The sequence below is a fragment of the Salvia miltiorrhiza genome, chromosome 3 (genome assembly GCF_028751815.1).
Source record: "Salvia miltiorrhiza cultivar Shanhuang (shh) chromosome 3, IMPLAD_Smil_shh, whole genome shotgun sequence".
NCBI classification, from domain to species: domain Eukaryota; kingdom Viridiplantae; phylum Streptophyta; class Magnoliopsida; order Lamiales; family Lamiaceae; genus Salvia; species Salvia miltiorrhiza.
The window spans coordinates 63,402,571-63,422,915 of NC_080389.1; the positions used below are offsets into that span (position 1 = coordinate 63,402,571).

Consider the following 20,345-nt stretch of genomic DNA (forward strand, 5'->3'; position numbering starts at 1 on the left):
AATACCAAACTGACCAGATCAGCGGGGGAGTTTTGAACAGGAGCCTGCCAGCAGCCTAATAGAAGAGTGGATCATACAAATTACAAGAAGCCAAAGTTAGTAGAAGAAATGCAGGGGCAACGAGCTGTAGCTTCGGAGGTCAGGAAGTTGTTGATGCAACTCATAAATCTCCTTTTTGTCAATGTGCCAATGCAACATAGATAAAAAGTCGGTTAGCAAAAAGAATTATTAGCAACAGACAGCAGATCTCATTTGCCAAACTATAGATGTCATCAATTCCTGTGAGTAGTGATGTATTCAAGTAAGGAAAGGATACAACACAAAAGGCCCCCACAAATTATTATAGAATCTTAAGTTATCATTCAGATAAGTAACCAACTCCAGATCCCAAATCCCATTCCTCAGAATCCTTTGGGCCGGCTCAGCAAATAAAAATACAGCACAGAAATGAAGACTGAAGGTAAAAGGGGAATTTAATTTAAAGAATCCAGCCACATTGCAAAATCTGAAGCCATGTACCGTAGTACCACCAGCAACGAAATATGGCCTGTGCACTATGCTTTCAAGTAACTACTGTCCAATGCTATACAAACTTTAATCAGTGTGGAAACAGGAACACAGGGGATCTAAAACACCTAAGTAATGTAGACGCAGCTGCAGTACAGTGCACAGGTTTTTACATATAATATTATACGTTGATGGTCAGAGTAAGCATACATCAAGCTCCCAGTAGCTGCAACAAGATCTGAGCAGCAGGAGAAAATGGGATCCTGGTTCTCCAATGGAGACAAAAACTGAATTTGTTCATAACCCAATGAGTAGCTGACAGTCCGCTTTAAGTCAATATTCCAGCAAAATACTGACGCCTCAGGATACAGTTCTCCCATAGCAGACAGACGCAATGTATAGATTTTTGGCCCATTTCTCCTGCATATAATAAACACTCTAAGAACCAAGAAGGAGAGAGCAGACACAACAATGGAAGAAATATAGGGAAGCCAACCTTAACATGTGTGCTCGGAAAAACAGAAGTTCGAAGAGTCTCCTGTGTTTCGTCTACAGGTTTCCTTCTAGGAACACTAAGAACAAGAGCCGCTTGATCCCATGTTGCGGCAGTTGATGTGATACGGTAGCCAGCATCCCACCTCTTATGAATACCTTCACTTGGATAATGAAAGTCTAATTCCACAACCTGAATCAAGTACAAGAATGATATTCATTACTTTGGGTCAGGTCAGCTAAAACAGGCCACAATCTGAAAGTAATAATGATTCAACATACTTGATCCGAAAACCCAGCCCCACGAGACATAACGATTGCCCATCTAGTTCCTGCAGTAGCCATTGAGGTAACATAGAAACCCTCTCTCCATTTCTTGGTGATCCACTTAAAAGGAAAAGATTCGCTAACTTTATATGATTGCTGCAGATAATGGGTACCTGTGTTTTTTTAAGTTGAAGTCATTATAAGATCATCCATGCAATCAAAATAAGATTTCATATATTGTACTACAGAACTAACCCTTAGACATAACTATCAATGAGCTCCCATTATTAGCCCCAGAAATCGCACTGATATAATAGTTTTTCTCCCATTGTTCCATAATCCATTCCTGCAATTAATTCGAGAAAAACAATCAATTACATCGGACCAATAACTATATACAAAACACCAAAATCATAAATAAGCAAACTTTTGTTTCTAAAAAAAATTCGGATGTGGGGAAAAACCTTGTGAAGGAATTGAGGTGACAGCTTATAAACTTGATGACTAAAGCCAGTCCCTGCATCCATAATTAAGGCCCAGAGGTTTGAACATGATCCCACACAGCTGATAAATAGTCCATCCTCATTCCCTTTATCAACATGCTGAGAAAATCTCACATCCGCAACATTGTAGTGATATCTACAAGAAGAGATTCAAGGTGGAGCCATCATTGTTCTGAAAACCTAGCAGTAAACAGTTAAACCATGATACCTTTGCTTCATTGGTCGTCGAGCATTGTATATGCTTATCCATTGTGTTGCAGGTATTCCCATACGAATCTTTTTCTTTGGCTGTTCATCATCATCATCGTCCATCATAAGCCGTCCCCTTTTGTGTCCGACTTGATATACAAGCTTCAAAATGTGGCAAATAGGTTTTAAGAAAAAAGACCATAACTTCCATAAAGTTTCAAGCTCAGGAAACAAGCCTAAGTCATGCACCAGACTATTCAAAGAATACCTTTTGAGCACCTTCAGTTTTTATTGGCCTGATATCAGGATTTGGACCAACTATTCCATCAAAGAGGGCTATATATTTTGCGTAACTAGGCTGCTCATCAAACTTTAGGTTAACAACATACTCCACAAACTGCCTAAATGGTGCAGGACAGAAGCTACAAAGAGATTCTGGAGAGGTCGACATCTTCTTTTTGCACACAAGGAAGCCTTTATTCTCACCCTACATAGACCATAAAATAAGTGTCAAGTATATGTTTCTGAAAAGTAAAATATGGATCCAGACCTGTGGCTAACCTGGAATCCTTGCCAAGGAAGCCGACCTCTGAGAAGAAAAATGAGTGTGTAAGCAAGGGACTCTAGATCATCCCTGCGGCTACCAGTTCTTCCAAGATGGGCATGTGCACTAGCATACCGGACAGTCCCTCTGCAACATTAATGTCCTTGTGATGTAAGAACCATGAACAGAATAAAATATCAATATAGATGCAGGGACAAGAAGAAACTATAAAATCATATTTCACCTGAACACATCTGGGCGTTGATCATAATCAACATGAAGACCAGTAGAATTATCACGCCAACGGGTTGCTGCAAATAAAAATGGCAAATAAGGATTTTTTCTGTGACATTTGTAAAGCGAGCCAGTTCTTACAGATAAAAAGCTTAGCATGCAGGAAACCATACCCAGTCCAAGATCCACTAAGAAAAGTTTTTTCTCATCCACTGTTCCAGGTGGACCAAGCAAAAAATTCTCTGGCTTTACATCTCCGTGCACATATCTGCATTTATAGCAATCAAGATTACGTAAGACAATCAAACAAAAGCACATGAGAAAACTCTTGCTAGTCTCTAGATCACTCTGAAAACTGGTACAACTGATATACTCCCTAAAGTTCCAAACTTCCCTATACCACAAATCACATGGACAATTAACCATCAGCATCTGAAAACACTAGTTCACATTGGTATGGCCCAAATCATGATCCATAATCACAAAACTTAGGTTTAAATCAAGATATCTCAATAAGCTTCTGAGTTCTGAATCTCAGCACTCTTAAAATGGCTATTTACATTATGTTCGCCATCTACAAGAAACAAATGCAGAGAGGAAATATATATCATTGTAGCAGTTATGTAATGTGTATCTTAGTATATATATGCCTAGAACATTAACATTTCTTTCATAAGCCTCAAGTCAATTCCTGGGAATCTTGCATGATTACTGAAAACGAGTTTCATCAAAAGGTCATAGCCAAATTAAATTAAAATAGGAATAAAGGCACTTAGAAATACTTACCCTTTAGAGTGCAACTTCTCTAAAATGGAGATAGCTTCAATTGCAATACATGCCACCATTTCTATGGACATTCTGCAACAAAAAGGATATTTTGATATAGCAGCAAGATCTCATATATCAAAAAACGAAACAAGTAGGAGAAACAAAAACAATCTTAATTTCTTGGAGTCTTGGAGAAAGACACTAACGTGTGGGAATTGTTATTCCAGACATCCCACAGACTAGGGCCAAGTATATCCATAACCTGAATGAACAAAATGTTAGTACCAACCCAAGGAGAGAGATTGAAAAATACTTATAATATATATGGAAAAAAAAATATGATATTTGGGGATCATATACCATAATATAGTATTCATTTTGACGTCCTTTGTAGTGTACACGTGGTATGCCATGACTTCCACCAAGTGCACTAAGAAAACCCAAGAATTTATTCATTATGAAATTTCTCAAAGAAGCTTATACTAAAATTTAACAAACTAATGAAAAGAAGTAATACTCACTTGTAGACTTGCCACTCATAGGGTGGTCCATAATTACAGCCTTTGCTATTGCGATGCTCAAATTTCAATGCAACCTACAAGAATTAAAAAAATGTATCATTGAAACAGAAATGCCTGCAGCATATAAAATAATCAGTAGATGAAGTATATACCTCTAAAGCTCTTGGGCCTGTTCTTTCATGTGGGGTTGGAGGGTTGATTCGACGACCTACATACACTTGTCCAAATCCTCCTTTCCCCAGTTTCCTCCCAACCCGATATGGATGAGAACCACCAACCTGGACCTGTTCAAGATAAATCACTTGCTAATTAACACAAGGCAATTTAGCAGAAAAAGTTTGAACTATGGAAGATTTAGGTGGAAGATTTAGGTAAGACTTATTTTTCGATGGGGCGTGTCCCCTACTACACAAATTAACACATTAGAATTAGAACTTCAATATAAACAATATATGTAATTCCTAACACTACACCTTCATCCCACAAACCTCTTAACACATTTCCAACCCTCACCGCCGCTGCTCAAAGGCAAAACCTCCCCAACCTCATCAAAATCAAATCGATGCAACAAAGTTTCATAAAATGCCGCATATGAGGAAACAACTCCGGACTTTTTCTTTTCATAAAAAAAAATATAGACATATAACACTAACCTTTTCCGGAAGGGGAGTAGTGCTCCCCTCATCCTCAGCTTCCAACCCTTTATCACTGCCGGGGCCGCCGCTATCGAACTCATCCATATTCTATCTTACTATTCTTCCAGCTGCTCAACTACTATTCTCAGTCTTCAACAAAGTTGTCTCCACGAGCACAGCATCTACATTTCCACTCACCCAACCATCAATAGGCGCCACCAAAATACTTTACCCTTCCTACTGCTGTCGATACACTATTCCCCTGTAAAACCGTACAATTTCTTCCCCGGGTCGGGTTATTTCCTTATCCGGGCCGGGTCGGGGACATCTGCGCGTGCCTCTACAGAATTTCTTACTATCGGCGATCGTCTATCAACGCCGTCGCAGATTTCCCGAGCTATATCTCATCAAAATCTCAGATCGGCGGCGTCAGGGTCAGAAATCTCAGTGAAACAGAGAACCAAGCTACCAATCGGAAATCGAAGATCAAAGTTATCAAGTAGATGGTTTGAAATAGATATCTGAAAGAGAGGAACCTTTTTGGAAATTAGGGTTGAGAAATTTGGGGGGAAATTAAAATCAAAAAGGTAAATTTGATGTGGGAGGTGAGATAGTGGAGGATGGTAGTTTTTGTATCACCCAAGATATTTATTTATTTATTTTCTTTATTTTTTTTTGGCGCGGTGGAATTCAATTGCTTTGTTTTAGGGCGCGGATTATTTCGTGGGGAGAAGGTGACGTGTCAAGATGTCAGTGGCTGATGGAGTTTTCATGAATTCTATTTTGTTATTTATTTTTTTGAGGGAAGATTAGTACTGCCTCCATCTCTAAAATAAGTTCCTATTTTTTCTTTTTGGGACGTCCCCAAATAAGTTTCTCTTTCTTTCTTTCCATTTTTGGACAACTATCCCACAACTAATAATACTTTATTTATTCTTACTTTTCACTTTTTCACCACTCTCAATACTAATTATACTCTACTTTTTCACCTTTTCAACAATCTCAATACTAGTATAACATATTTTTCTCCACTATCAATACATTTTATCATTTTTCCTTAAAACCCGTGCTTTGGGGACGGAGGGAGTATTTTATATTTTTGTTTAGTGGTGGATTAAAAATTCCATTCGAAGCCATCTCCCATTGAAAATTCCATTCGAAGCTTCAATCGTCAGTGAGGGTCAAAATCTCTAGCCCTCAAATCATTTGGATTTAGTCAAAAAAATTAAATATAGTATATATATATATATATATATATGCTTTATGTTTGATTCAAATAGATATATTGGTAAAATTCACCGTTCGTATGCAATGATGTAACTATGTAAGGAATCAACTTATTTTGGTGCTTGAATTATATAGTGTTTATAGATCGATTTAGAACAAGAAAAATAAAAACTATCAAACCATATCCTTATATATCGCATAGTTCTATATTTTTTCCTCTCCAACTTAGTTATTTGTAATAAAATAATTACTAATAAATTGTGATGAATGATAAAACATTCATAAAATAATTTTCTTGAACTTGGATATGTAATAATTTTAATTGTTCATTCTCCTTTTCAAGATTCAACTAATCTTATACACTCTCCTAACTGTGCATGTTATAGCTAACTCAAAGGAAGAAAAATAACTTCTACCTGATGATATTGGAGATATTTTGCAATAATCTCGCGATAAATGTTTTCCACAAGTTAAGATCGATTAATAAAGCAGCTCATAGCTTCGTTTGAGATTTTACAATAAGCTCGTGATGAGTATTTTTCACATACACACTCTCTCCAAATTGTGCTTGTTATAGCTAACTCAAAGGAAGAAAAATAACTTCTACTTGATGATATTGGAGATATTTTGCAATAATCTCGCGATAAATATTTTCCACAAGTTAAGATCGATTAATAAAACAGCTCATAGCCTAGCTCAGTTCGCTAGGCTAAATTTCCATCAATATGGATGGCTTAGGAATATTATAACTATTGACATTTCTTGAGTTATGATAAACGTCTTTCCTTAAAAAAAATTAAATTAATCTATCTTAGTTATGGACCTAAATGGACAAAATTCCGCTTAATTACAATGCAAAATAAGGTAAAATGCATTAAATGTGCCATTCTAGATTTGATTTTTTTCTACTTTTTTTGCGCAAGACAAATAACATTATAACTATTGCGCGTAGAGAAATAGAATAGCTTTTCAGATGTGAAGCCAAGAAAAATTATAATCAATGTATTTGGTCCAATATTTTTTTATAGTATTAAGAATGTTCAAATTGAAAAAGAATGTTCACATTCTCTTATTCAAAAGCTCTTCTTCTTTAACATCTAAAAAAGACAACTTTTCTTTAGATTTCCCAATTCCCCCCTCCCAAACAAAGCTATCGTGTTTTCAATTATGAAAAATAAGTGAAAAATAACAATTAAAATTTGCACAAATGTTTAAACAGATATACAAAGTTGCAAAACAATCAACGTGATTAGGTATATGGGCATTTCTCTTGGACATTATTTTCAACACGTTTTTTCCAAATTCAAATTTCATTATGCATCTGAATTGGAAGAGCGAATAAGTACACAATAAAGGTAAATCTTGCACGTTTCAAACTACGTTTTTTTTCTTTTTCTTCCAGAATTACAGTACACAAATGCAAAGATCATATTCATAGTTAGCAACTTGGACTAATACGAGCATAGGACGCGATAGACAGTAGAGCCAAGAACGAGCAAATAAAGAAAAGAAAACCGGTGGATTGCACGACGACTCAAACCTTTGAACCTTGATGTGTATAAAACAGCACATCTTCACGGCAGCTAATATTACTTTAACTTCGCCATTATGGTAGGCCGGCGACATAGTCTCCTTAAACGGACCCTTTCCTATAAAACGGATACATATATCAGATGGCACATGGCAAAAGTTTGAGTTGATTATTATCTAAAAGTGGAAAGCATTCACCTCTGCATTGTCATGTTCGTATCTAATCAAGAAAAGACATCTGCAACCTCTTATATCATGCCATCTTCTTTGAATTTCGAGAACATGAGCATCATAATATCTTGCTTGATCTTGTCTCTCCTGATTCAAATACATATATGTATATGAGTGCATGCCGTCTATCACCAGAAAATGACTTGTTCAGATTTTAATAGGTCACGACAGACATAGCGTTTATCAGCATATTTACCTATGTATTTGTACTACGTGTGATCCTGTAGTATGTTTTCTACTCTGATAGAACAAATCAGCAATCCCAGATTTTCCCCATGGTTTTTCACAAGTATGCTGCCGGTAAATTTGAGTCGTGTTATTCATCCTAGCATCTTATTACAAAACGAGGTAAACTGTTTGAAGTCTGCGTACTTCTCACTGTACCTCTATTCTATATTTCTATCTGTATCACTCGAACCTTCCAAGGACATTCTATTTGTGATCTTGCCGACTCTGATATAACTTCTGATAGAGAAAACTCAAATACAGTGACGGCATTTAGACCCAAAATAGAGGAGAAAATATACCTGGAAGCACACTACTAGATCCCCAACCTTTACTGTCTGGCATTCTGTATGCTCCAAAGCAACAGACCGCACCCTCACAGAATCTCGTGCATTCACCCATTCATCTTCGTCAGCTCCAAAACCCACATATCGTAAAAGGAGTTCCTGCATTTAATTAAAGATATCACACTTCGAGTTGATACATACATACAAATAATTTGTCGCTCTGATAAATTCATTGTAGGATGAAGAATAGGACTAGGCCAAAATTAATAGAGAAACGAGTAACCAAATGATTGCTATCAGCTTCAGAAATTTATAGCAGGAGCCATCTAAAGAAAAAGACTGGTATGATTCATTGCAAGGTAAAAATAAAATTACTCACAGCTTCTCCGGAACTGAGAAATCTGTGGGAAAGAAATGTATCAACATCATACCTGTAAAAAAACATCAAAGAAAAAGGTAAATAAAGACCCAAGTAACTAGGTGATTAACTATTGCAGGTATAGATCTAGTGTTTAGCTAAAATAGGAAAACATGTTGCTTCTTTTTCTCTCACTTTAAACGGATATTGTATTGAGGAAAGGAAATCTAGCTCGAAATCTATGAAATCGATACTTTCTGTTTCATTTAAATAAGATCATAAAGAGACATGAAAATTCAGTAGTGACATAGAAGATTCAACAAATTCTGACCTTCATTCCTGAATTCATGTAGTTATTCTGTGATTAACCCGTAGGCATTCCCCATACTTTTCAAGAACCAAACAAGAAATATTCAACATAAAATTATTTGCATAGCTGATGGAAAGATTTTATTATTCCATTAAATCGACCTAAGGCATAATTAATAAAATGCAAAGATGCAGATGACTGATGAACAATTCGAATGAGAAGATAAACTTCAAATGCAGAATTGGACAAAGAGACCAGTCGAATGTTAAATTTAGGCCTACCATGCTCCATCCTTCGAGGACCTCGCTTCAAACTCCAGCATAGAAAAATCTGCATCCTCGACTCCTGCCATAATTACAATGTCAGCCAGGATATAACGCGTCAGCTAGTCATTAAGATGATATGAGAAATTTTGTCAACAAAACCCTCAGGCATCTTCGCATTTTCAGTTGCTTTATTCTGAGTGAGAGTTTCTGGGGCAACAGGTAACTTCTTAGCTTCACCAAACGAAGCCTCTCTACAGAGGCCCCGCTGTTGATTTTCCTGGAACCAGCTCTGAACCTTCATATTGGGGAATGAAAAAACTGTTACAACATTCCATTCAAGTCTAAGAGATCAACTTATGATAGACGGAAAGGAAATGATAAAACCTCAGTCCACTTTACAGCTGGTTTTCCAGCACGACCGCTCGTACGACTGCATAAATGCAAAAGCTGTGAACCATCACACATTTTTCTGAAGTAGGCACTCCTTAAAGCAAAATTTTAAACGAATACTCACTTGAGAAGTCTTGCAAATTTCTTACAGAACTCGTCTTCTAGAGTTTGCTCTTTATAATCGTCAAGTAATCGCTCCATTTTTTGAACCTGGTCAAAGGCATAATATGAGTTCCCCATGGAAGAGATTGAGTTACTCATACAATGCATAACTTAACATAAAAAAAACTTCCAATACTTCAACAAACCTTATCGCACAATTTGAAGGCATTCTAGCATCCCTAATAAGTTAAGGCATTGACACCTAAATTTGAGATAAAATTACAATTAAGTTAGCTCATCACCACCATTACTTAGTTGATTTGTGTCAAAATATACAACTATTAATTTGTTCATACAGGATCAAATGGTTTTGATTCAAAACCATCCAACTACAATATACAAAAAATAGCCAATAAATCTAAACTACCAGAAAAATAATATCAAATGTAATTAAACTTATCCTTATTCCTTACAACCCAAAATTCTAGCCTCCTTTTCGAGTATGTTAATAAAATGTATCTAATGTGCTTGTAAAAGTAAAACACCTATTTACCTTTTTTTCATTGAAAATAATCATACAAATGAATCCCAATGAATCCCAGTTTCTTTCCTTTCATCTCAACATTTTCAGAATACAAATAATTTCGGCTAATCGAATACCCAAGCATGAATTATGTGCTCTATCAAAAAACTTCAAAGCCCCTTTCTTCAATCATGCATGCACCCACAAAATTAAATCATTCAGCAATGCAATTGGTAACAGATGACTTCAGAAAATTATACAAAAAAGATCAATCGATAACAAAGATCATGAGTAGCAAGTAAATATTGAGGGCGATATAGATCGAATTATTTAGCACATATAACTTCAGAGAATAATATGAAGAAAAAAAAACCTCGAATTTCGTGAAGCCGGAGAAGGATTGTCGAAGCCTCGGCCTGAGGTCCATTTGCCGCTTAAAACCTCAACACTGACAGCTTGTTTTAGAGAGAGAGTGTGAGACAGGAGAGAGAGTCATCAAGATTAGCCGCTCTCTTCATAAAACTATAAAATTTAAATGGAATTTCGCTTTTTTTTTATAGAAAAAGTAAATAAAACAATTTTTGTTAATATTTCGAGGGTTTTCCCTTTTTTGAATATTAATATTTCGAGGTTGAATTGGTGCTAATTTCCCCTCTCTTGCAAAGGAAAAAAGAACAATTATTTATTGCATGCAAATCTCACGTGCAATATCTACCAGATAAGATGATTAATTTGATTTTTAGATCATTACATTATTAAAGAAAATAACAAAATTAATGAAATTATAAGTAATGTGATTAGCATCTTTTCGAGCATGATGAAAATTCAAAATCACGTTCTTCTTGAAATGCATGATAACTCATAAATGATTAATTCGATTTTTAAATCATTACATTACTAGTTACTTAAAAAAATAGTAAAATTAACGAAACTATGAGTAGTTTGATTAACATCTCTTTGAATATGATGAAAATTCAAAATCACGTTCTTCTTAACATGCACGATAACCTCATAAATGTCGTCACATAATAAATTCATGCCGTCATAATCTTCGTAATTTATCTTTTTCTTAATAGCTCTTATACTTAAAAAGGCATTTTCAAACTAGCATGGCAAATTTTAAATTTTATTGATAAGTGACTCGAGAGTTTAGCATGGCAGAGTTCAAGTAATAATTTGAACGTTCGCTAATAAGATTGACAAAATCTTATAATAAAATTGATAATACGTGTCTCAAAAGTTATTAATCAATTTGAATCTGAAGTTCGAACCCGTGTAAAAAAAATAAAAAATTATAACAAATCAAAAAATTGAAATGTTGCTAAAACACGTTGACAAACTCTTTTAATTTGCAATGATTATTACTATAATTTGTCATTTAAATTACAATTAATTGTGCCCCTACGCTATGCACCGAACTACGTATTTATCTAAAATTAAAAATAATTTAATTTTTTATAATTTACTATTATTTGTATTTACATATGTACAATTTGTTTTCTGTTTCTTTTACAAAATGCAATTACAAAAACGTATATTGATAGATTTATTGAAAATTATGAGATTATTAGATGAAAGTAAATGTGATATCAGATAACTAAAATTCATTATATACAAATTTTATTGTAGAGCTATTATTGGATTTATTTATTTTTTTTGATAAATTACACAAGTAAATTAAATAAATAAATTTAAAAATTGTACAACGGTTGACTCAAACCCAGAATCTTAGATTTTGGACATTAATCACTTACCGTTTGGCCAAGACACGTATCCTTTATTATGGAGTTATGTAGTGCTATTATGAATGGAGTACATATATTCATTATATATACACACATCCTTTGTATATGGATAAGTGAGTTTTTTTTTTTTAAAAGAGTTGGAAATAATTTAGAAAATGGGGAAAGAATTTAAATAATTTTTAATTTGGACTACTTTTTTGAGGAAAAATAATATTTAAAAATACAGGCATTCCTTTTGACGAAAAATCATAAATGCACGACTTTCTTTTTAATTTGGAGTATAGTAAATGACCTATTATAAGAAAATGATACATTATAAATTATACTAGTAAAAATAAATGATACATGTGAATAACACTTTTAATGTATGCAAACGATATTTTTCATATGAATTGAGAAGGATCGTAAAAAAATTAAAAAAATCGGATCGACCAAACCAAACTGAACCAAATCGATTGCACTAAACATCCCAATGTACATAAAAAATTGTGTTTATAAATTGTCTCTAGCCTAAAAACATGACTGGAAATCCATTTTACTATACAATCCTCATGCCTATATCTATTTTTTTTTTTGAATCCAAAGCCCATATTATAAGCATCTAAGGACAAATATAATTAATTATTTTTATATAAAATAAACTTGTGTAGTAATATATAATTTTACGTTGATATTATGAATCGTTTCTCAACTAAATAGACTATGTGTGGCTCACTGTATTTGATTATCTTTTTTTTTGAAGCAATAAAAATACCGTATATTAATATCGAAATAATAAATATCTAGAAGTCATGACGAGAAATCAGACTTTCAGGTCATTAAATTTTGAAAAGTAATAGCTAGACTAGCTAATTATTGGGCGACTGCCTTCACAGTTCGCCTCATATGACGAAAATCAATCACCAAACCTCCTAGTATGTTCAAACAGTTCCCAAAGATTGTCACTAAGAGATTCAGAGCTCTTGTATGTATTGTGGAGCGCGTGAATGGCCAAAATGGAATCTGAAAGTAAGACAGTCGGCCCCAAATCATCGGCAGATACAGAGTGGGGCGATTGTACCCCCAAATTATATTCATTTTTAGTAGTATTATGTATGTATTCAAATATTGTTTAGTGTATTTTAGCACCCCCAAGGCCTCAACCGAGCTTAGCAGCCCTTTCTCATATGATTAATGACTATACCTTATTTGGGCATGCCGCCCAAGTTAAAGTTAAAAATTGAAAACCACGGCTACATACGTTAACAAATAATAAAAAAAAATTACACAATTTTTTTGAGGAAATTATTACACAAATTAAATCAAAGAGAAAGGGTTGATTTTTTTAGATAGAGTCGGAGAAAAAAATTGCGATTATCCATTGGATGTAATATGCGCCGGCTTAAAAAATTAGTGTGTCAAATTGTTTGAGAGTTTTAGAGTTAAGAAAAAGATTTTAATAGTTTCAAATTTATTTGGATGATAAATAAGATAGTTATGTATTTTTTATTTTTTTTTGTTTGGAAAATATTTTGGAATGTACTATTTTTAACACTAAAATACTCCCTCCGTCCCTGAAATAAGTTCCTCCTTTTCTATTTTGGGACGTCTCCCAAATAAGTTCATCTTTCTTTCTTTTTATTTTTGGACAACTACCCCACTACTAATAATACTTTATTTATTCTTACTTTTTCACTTTTTCACAACTCCCAATACTAATTACTAACACTTTTTTCATTTTTTCACCACTCCCAATACTAATTATAACATATTTATCTCCATTATCAATACACTTTACCATTTTCCTTAAAACTCGTGCCGTCCCCAAAGAGGAACTTATTTTGGGGACGGAGGGAGTATTTTTTACATTTAAGTTTATCAGATTATTTTTTCGTACCCCCAATTTAAAAATCCTCGATCTGCCCCAAACCATTCTCAACGTAGAACCCAATTCAAGCAATAGGGCGTGCAACTCTCCCAATATATTTAAATATTTTTATTTCAATTATACATTTATCATCTTGTGTATTTTTTTTAAAAAAATATAGTATAGTATTAGAATCAATTTCTACACATTCGATTTTTTGATAAAGATATTCCCAATTGTCAATCACAGAAAGCTTAAGCAACACTGTTTCATGCCCTTTTTTTAATATATATATATATATATATATATATATATTAATATTATAGTGAGCCACATGATAGATCGAAGATTCAAATCACCAAAGATAAAAATAGAGAATTATTATTAATCATCTTTTAAAAAAAATTATGACGAGCCACACATGATATTTTTATAACTGATACTTGGAATTCGAGAGTCTTTCACTAGTTTTGTGATAGCTCGGGTAATTATTTATAGTTATGTGTAGTTGGGGACAATTCCATTATAGTATCAATATTTCAATTATTTAATTGTGATTATGTGTAGTCATTAGTTTTGTGATAGCTCGGGATAATGATGAAATCGAAATTTTATTCAAACAAATAAACAAAAATAAAACCTAAACGCTTGAAAGACCTTATTAAAACCTTCGGCGGCAAATCCAAAGGGGAAAATATAACATGGAATATGAAAGAAATTAGTTTGGGTATAAAGCTATACATGCATACAGCACACTGGCAAACTAAATCCTATTTTGCTGCATCTGAAATCGTAGAACACGCGATACAATATCACGAAAGTTTCATGCTGGATATGCTAATTACAATGTCCATTTCCCTAAGAAAGCAGCAACAAATCGAAGCTCTCGATTTCATTCATCAACAACAGCCGATCTATCGATCCGTAACACCAGCCGATTTCTCTTCACCAAAGTTAAATCACCGGTTGAATGTCGTTTTTTTTTTTTATTGTAAATGTAATCGAGTATCATCATTACCGTAGAATCTGCAACTTTTTAGGTTTTCATGCTAAAATTTTCGCCGAGGAGCTGGTATTTTTGCGAAGACGACTGTAATCACTTGTGTGAACGGTAAGTGATTATTGTAGCTCAATAGTAGGTGACACGATTTTTGTTTAGCTGAATTTCGGTTTACGATGACGAGATTGTTGTTGATGCGAAGGGGAAAATAGTAAATATTATTTCGAATGAGTATAAAGTCATATATGCTCATTTTGACCGCTCATTGCGTGGATATTCTTCTGTTGTAGGTTTTAGGGGGAACGCGTTTTTGTGTGTAATTGAATTGGTTAAATTCATGAGTGACGATTATGCTGTCTGTCTGCTTTCTGGAATTTATTCTCCTGAGTTTGTTTCGTTGGTTTCATTGTGATTTAATCTCATATTTGGTTCGAAGAAATCATTAATTGGTTAAATTCATGACGATTATGCTGCCTGCCTTTTGAAATTTATTATCGTGAGTTTGATTTTTTGGTTTTGTTGTGATATAATCTCAGTATTTGATTTGAAGAATTTTTTCCAGCCTATATTTCGTCACATATTTGATTTGCTGAAGAGTTGAGTTTTTTTCTAGCATATATTTTTGGTTTAATTGCTTATATTTAAGTTGTTCGAATCGGTGAATAATTTGGTGGAGAAATGAAGCCATATTAGTGTGAGAAGCAGGTTGGATATTGATGTTTTTAGGTAGAGAGTACCGACATACTGTACATCACCTACTTGCCTGCTATTATGAGAATCTTTGAGTGTGTAATGTGAAATTGTTATGCAGATGATTGAATTTCTAATATTCTATGACTTTCTTTGAATGTGAATCATGTTAATACAATCCTTCACCATGCCACAAGAGTTATGCAAGCAAATATATGTAGATTTGAGTCCCAAAAATCTGAGGCCCAAATATGATGTATCCGATTTTGTTTTGCATATGCTTAGAATCGAGAGAGGAGGAGGTTTGAGCATGCTGAAACATGATTATGGCTCCAAAGAAACATCATTTACAGTAGCTTGGGGTTTAAAGGTTTGGTAGCTTATTGGATGCAAAGGAATACTTCTTTTCATATTTACTTTTGTTGTGGAATGACGTTGTGCATTTGTGAGGATTATCATATCCTCAGTGGGTTCCTTATCACAACACATAGGAAAAGAGAATCCCATCTGTCTGTATAGAGTGAAAATCACATTCTTATGGATGCCTGAAAGCATTTGTTTCTTTAAAAAAGCTGGTTTTGTGACCACTCTCATCCACATCAACACGTGGACAGAGACTGCTCATGGGCTAATTATTCATGGAACATCTCTGAACCCTGCTTTCACTTTGCACCTTATGGTGGGATTGCTGCAATGCTGATAAGGATTGCAGGCTGCTTATTCAAAGGTAAATGCACTCTCTTTCTAATCATTGGTGAGTTTTTTTTATTTATTTTTATTATTTCTTTCAGTTTTCATCCCTTCCTGGATTCCTCATTTTAGTAGTTTATTCCTCCTGTTAATTATTGGTTTGTTGCTTAGAAATGTGAAATATCTATGCTACCAGCCTACCACTACCCGAGCCAAATACAGAATCTTTTTGGGGAGTTTTACAGCTTGGACAAATTTGGACTGTCTTCACTTATTATTGACTGTAGGCTAGGTTTACATCTTTTTTAAGCTTTGTTCATGTCTGCTCATCAATTACTAGGGATGATTATGTGCTGGTTCTGAAAATCAGCAATAGTTTTTCGTGGAGCCATAAATATAATTCATCCTTATTTGTTTCAGTCTTAGCCCATGTTTGGTTGAGTGTTTTTGGAGGTTGGAAAGGGAATCAATTAATTGAATCCATTACTCATTATTTGGTTTGGATAATAAGGTAACCATTACCCTTACTTAAGGGTGATCCAATCACCCAATTTGTTACCCCTCAAAATAGAGGGGAAACAAAAGAAAGGGAATCTCTTACTAATGATTCATTTCCATTGTTAAACCAAACACTCAATAAAAGTAATGTTTATTGTTACCATTCCACCCCTTTATTTGATTCCATTCCCTTTCCATTCCTCTACTCGAACCAAACGACCACTTATTGTATTTCACATTACACATAAATATGGCTATGCATCAGCTGTATGACATGTAAGTATACATGGACGCTAGTGATCGTGTTTAGTGAAGTTTGGTGTTAAATACTGTATTAAGAAATTAGGGCAGTGAAACAGTACAAGGGGAGGGGGGCCTGGTGGAGTAGAGAAACTGTGATATTTTCATTGATCCCTTGGAAGTGGCACACAAGGTATCCTAATTTTCTGGCAAAAGTTACAGAAAGTTATATGAGCTAAAAGTGGTATCCCAATTATAAACAAGCGACTGAGTCAGAAAAGTTTGATGAGGATAAGAACTCCTTCAGGTCTTTGTCATTGCGTCTTTCTAGTTTCTCTTACAGCATCCACGATCATTTCATGATTGGCCATCAAGAATCATCGTTCTAACGTTTAAATTCACTTATAGCACACTAATTATGCTGAAATGTATATCTTTAACAGCTTGTACTTTTTGGTCTTGGCTTGGCTATCTCAAAGCATCAATATTTTGCAAAGTGTCAATATTTGTACCATTGGGTAATATATTTCCCTTTTTCTGCCAAAACTATCAATTGAGTTAACCATTTATATGTAATTAGATCCTATGTAAGAAATACATGAATTAGATTCCAATTCAGTGAGTTTAGAAGAGAGATTACTGCATAGTTTTTCTTCGAATGTTGTGTACGTTCACATGTGTGTGTTGTGTGGTATCATGGGGATTTTGGAGGTGAGCAAGAAGGGACCAGGACATTAAAACCTTTAATGGTGAAGGGACACATGTTAGAATGTGCCGGGATGACAAAAACCTCAGCTGTAAGAGAATATTGTGTGTGTGTGTGTCTCACTCGCACAGTTTCTTCATTTCTAAGTCTGACACCACTACTTGATATTCTTGAGGGTGTTTACTTTCAGTGATAGGATTTGATAAGAAAAATATAAGTTAAGCTGCTATATACTTTGATAGATTCATTAATTTCCAACTTGTTTGATCATCTAATCCTTCAAAATACTTCAATAATATGGTTTGTCTATCTATCCTATCACACAAAGTAAATGTCCATTGGTGGTAAAATACCAATCAATACTACAATATATGTATAAGCAATAAGTAATCTTATTAATATTAGTAGGATTTATATATCTGAGGTTAAATAGTCAAAACATAAAAAAAATCCTGATTATGGAAACTATAGCATAGTGTAAGATATTAGATGTGGTTGGTCCATGAAAAAATTTAGTCATTATTGAGCTCAATGTCTCCATCTATCTATGTCATTGGATAGCTCTTCATTAAATTATGTCTTACTATTGAACATGTTAAAGCTATACTTCTTTAACACATCCAAGCTATGTTTTTTGAACATGTTAAGTTAATAATGTTTCCTAATCACATAGAGCGATGCTGTATTTTGCATAATTTTTAATATGCTTTCAAATGTTTTTTGGACATTTCAAAATAACTGCAAGATGTTACAATGTTTTGAAACCAAGATAATACATACACAAAAAGTACACATGGAAATTGGGGGCCTTCCTTAGATCTTTTTCTCCATTTATGCATCTAGTTTTCTCACCTATATAAACGCATGCAACCTTAGGCTCTTTTCCTATCACATCCAGAAATCCCATCTATTTTATTTTTCACTTGCTTTGTGCTATTTCTTCTTATTTTATACAATGGAGAGTAATCAACTGCAATGCCAAGCTTCCTACATGAGAAACGCTCTATTCAGTCAGGTTAGTTTCTACTTTACCACAGAAAAATATTTTCTTTAACGAAGTTTGGCAGTGTTTCTAGCCCATCACATTTGAATCGTATGAAGTTATTTGGAACTATACGAAGTTGTTATTCAAATGAATTTGTTTTAGTATATTATCACGACCTTTCATATAAAATTCCTAAAAGAGGAAACCATCCCCATAAGATTTTCCTCTTAATACAATCTTGAAGAACTGTAGCGCTTTTATCCAAATTCTCGGGCATTTTAAATAACAGTCTTTCGAGAACTGCAGATATATAATTGATCAATAACTTTGAAGGTGATGTATTGATATGCCTTCTATTTCTCATTATCAATATCATTTCTGCCTCCTTAACTAAGTGTTGCTTCTCTCTCAGGGATACCTTGATGAACAGTTCCTTCAATTGGAAGATTTGCAAGATGAAGCTAACCCCAACTTTGTGGAAGAAGTGGTCAAGCTATTTTACACGGACTCGGCCCGCCTTATTCGAAACATAGAACTGACACTGTAAGTCATAAAAATATCATCGTCAGATTCTACCTTACTAGTATCACTAAGAGAAATTTTCCTCGTTGAATTTTGTTATTTCCTAATGTTTGTGCTCGGTTCAGAGAAAATACTCCATGGGACTTCGAGAAACTGGATAATATTATGCATCAGTACAAGGGTAGCAGCTCTAGGTACGTATACGACACCATTGTCTTATTTTCCTAATTTTTTACAGTGCTTATTTGATCATATTTGGTTTGTATCTGCAGCATTGGTGCCAAAAAAGTGAAGAAGGAATGCACACAATTTCAAGAATACTGCAAAGTTGAGAACATCGATGGGTATTTTTTGTTTCCCTTATCTCATGTATACATGCCAACTTTAACACTTGAGATGTATGCCCATATTTTATAATATCACACCATTTTGGTAGGGAATTTAATTATTTCTATTTTTTTTTAATTTAGAGTTATAATATGTATAAGCTATTATTGTAGGTGCGTGAGAACATTCCAAGAGGTGAAACAACAGCATGCAGCACTCAAGAGGAAGCTTGAGAACTATTTTCAGGTCTTCATCGTTGTGCGTTTGTGTATATATACATGTATATACCTACAAATTAAACGTTGATATATTTTTTTTTTTCTTGTCGTAATTTCAGCTTGTAAGAGAAGCTCGTTAACTCGCCTACGTGGAAGTGGAGGAACGACGATGATGCCAAATAAGTGAATGAACGTTAGTTTCTACTCGTAGAATGTAAAAACTTTTGAATATATAAGAGAATGTTGCTTTTTGTAGAATGAAATAACTTTTGACTCGATGAATACGGATGATCAGTTTCCGTACATTCTTGTGTTGGTTTAGATGCTCCGATCTCTAAATTTAACTCTTCTTCACATAATTGAAATTGCTATCGTAATTATATTTAACAAAGGGGTTTTAAACAGTCTAGAATAAATTGTTGAAGTCTCATTTGTCCGGTATCAACTTGACAAAGATCCTACTTTCAATTGGATAAGCCGATTCTAATACTTTACTCCGTCCACAAAAAATAGTCTTAAAAGAGGATGGCACAAATTTTAATAAAAATGATTAATATATTACGAATGGAGAAAATATCCCATTTAATAATAATAATAATAATAATAATAATAATATTCTGAATGGAGAAAATAGTTCACCGTGTGATATAAAGTTATCAAAAATGAGAATGGACTAATTTTTGCGAACGTTTCAAAATAATAAAAAGAGAATTTTTTAATGGACGAATAGTTTATAAATATCTAAACATGGATTTTCGGACTCGAGAAA

At 34.0% G+C, this 20,345-nt stretch overlaps 3 protein-coding genes across 5 annotated transcripts; 1 reads left to right on the forward strand and 2 right to left on the reverse strand.

Annotated features, from left to right (window-relative positions):
* Nucleotides 1-455: 455 nt before the first annotated feature.
* On the reverse strand, nucleotides 456-5,302 carry LOC131015352 (casein kinase 1-like protein HD16). The gene is made up of 16 exons (XM_057943726.1): nucleotides 4,679-5,302; nucleotides 4,178-4,309; nucleotides 4,026-4,099; nucleotides 3,865-3,934; nucleotides 3,711-3,766; nucleotides 3,523-3,594; nucleotides 2,910-3,004; nucleotides 2,747-2,813; nucleotides 2,520-2,649; nucleotides 2,227-2,445; nucleotides 1,978-2,120; nucleotides 1,731-1,905; nucleotides 1,522-1,612; nucleotides 1,282-1,439; nucleotides 1,004-1,192; nucleotides 456-927 (listed from the first exon to the last, which is right to left on the reverse strand). Exons 1-16 carry the CDS (start codon nucleotides 4,763-4,765, stop codon nucleotides 868-870), a joined length of 1,818 nt encoding a protein of 605 aa, XP_057799709.1. The 5' UTR covers nucleotides 4,766-5,302; the 3' UTR covers nucleotides 456-867.
* Nucleotides 5,303-7,237: 1,935 nt separating this feature from the next.
* LOC131015436 (protein SAWADEE HOMEODOMAIN HOMOLOG 1-like) lies at nucleotides 7,238-10,641 on the reverse strand. 2 transcript variants are annotated; one of them, XM_057943839.1, is made up of 9 exons: nucleotides 10,483-10,641; nucleotides 9,609-9,694; nucleotides 9,479-9,524; nucleotides 9,254-9,389; nucleotides 9,110-9,173; nucleotides 8,540-8,591; nucleotides 8,176-8,319; nucleotides 7,616-7,735; nucleotides 7,238-7,536 (listed from the first exon to the last, which is right to left on the reverse strand). In XM_057943839.1, the coding sequence occupies exons 1-9, from the start codon at nucleotides 10,534-10,536 to the stop codon at nucleotides 7,477-7,479; spliced, it is 762 nt and encodes a 253-aa protein (XP_057799822.1). In that variant the 5' UTR covers nucleotides 10,537-10,641; the 3' UTR covers nucleotides 7,238-7,476. The 2 variants fall into 2 exon arrangements, with proteins under 2 accessions (XP_057799822.1, XP_057799824.1); XM_057943841.1 differs by having other exon boundaries at nucleotides 9,254-9,383; nucleotides 10,483-10,639.
* Nucleotides 10,642-14,394: 3,753 nt separating this feature from the next.
* LOC131015467 (histidine-containing phosphotransfer protein 4-like) lies at nucleotides 14,395-19,881 on the forward strand. Of its 2 annotated transcripts, XM_057943889.1 has the most exons (8): nucleotides 14,412-14,665; nucleotides 14,741-14,811; nucleotides 16,005-18,539; nucleotides 18,922-19,052; nucleotides 19,157-19,225; nucleotides 19,304-19,375; nucleotides 19,532-19,604; nucleotides 19,696-19,881. In XM_057943889.1, exons 3-8 carry the CDS (start codon nucleotides 18,480-18,482, stop codon nucleotides 19,714-19,716), a joined length of 426 nt encoding a protein of 141 aa, XP_057799872.1. In that variant the 5' UTR covers nucleotides 14,412-14,665; nucleotides 14,741-14,811; nucleotides 16,005-18,479; the 3' UTR covers nucleotides 19,717-19,881. The 2 variants fall into 2 exon arrangements, with proteins under 2 accessions (XP_057799873.1, XP_057799872.1); XM_057943890.1 differs by having other exon boundaries at nucleotides 14,395-14,811; nucleotides 15,676-18,539.
* The last annotated feature ends 464 nt before the right edge of the window (nucleotides 19,882-20,345 follow it).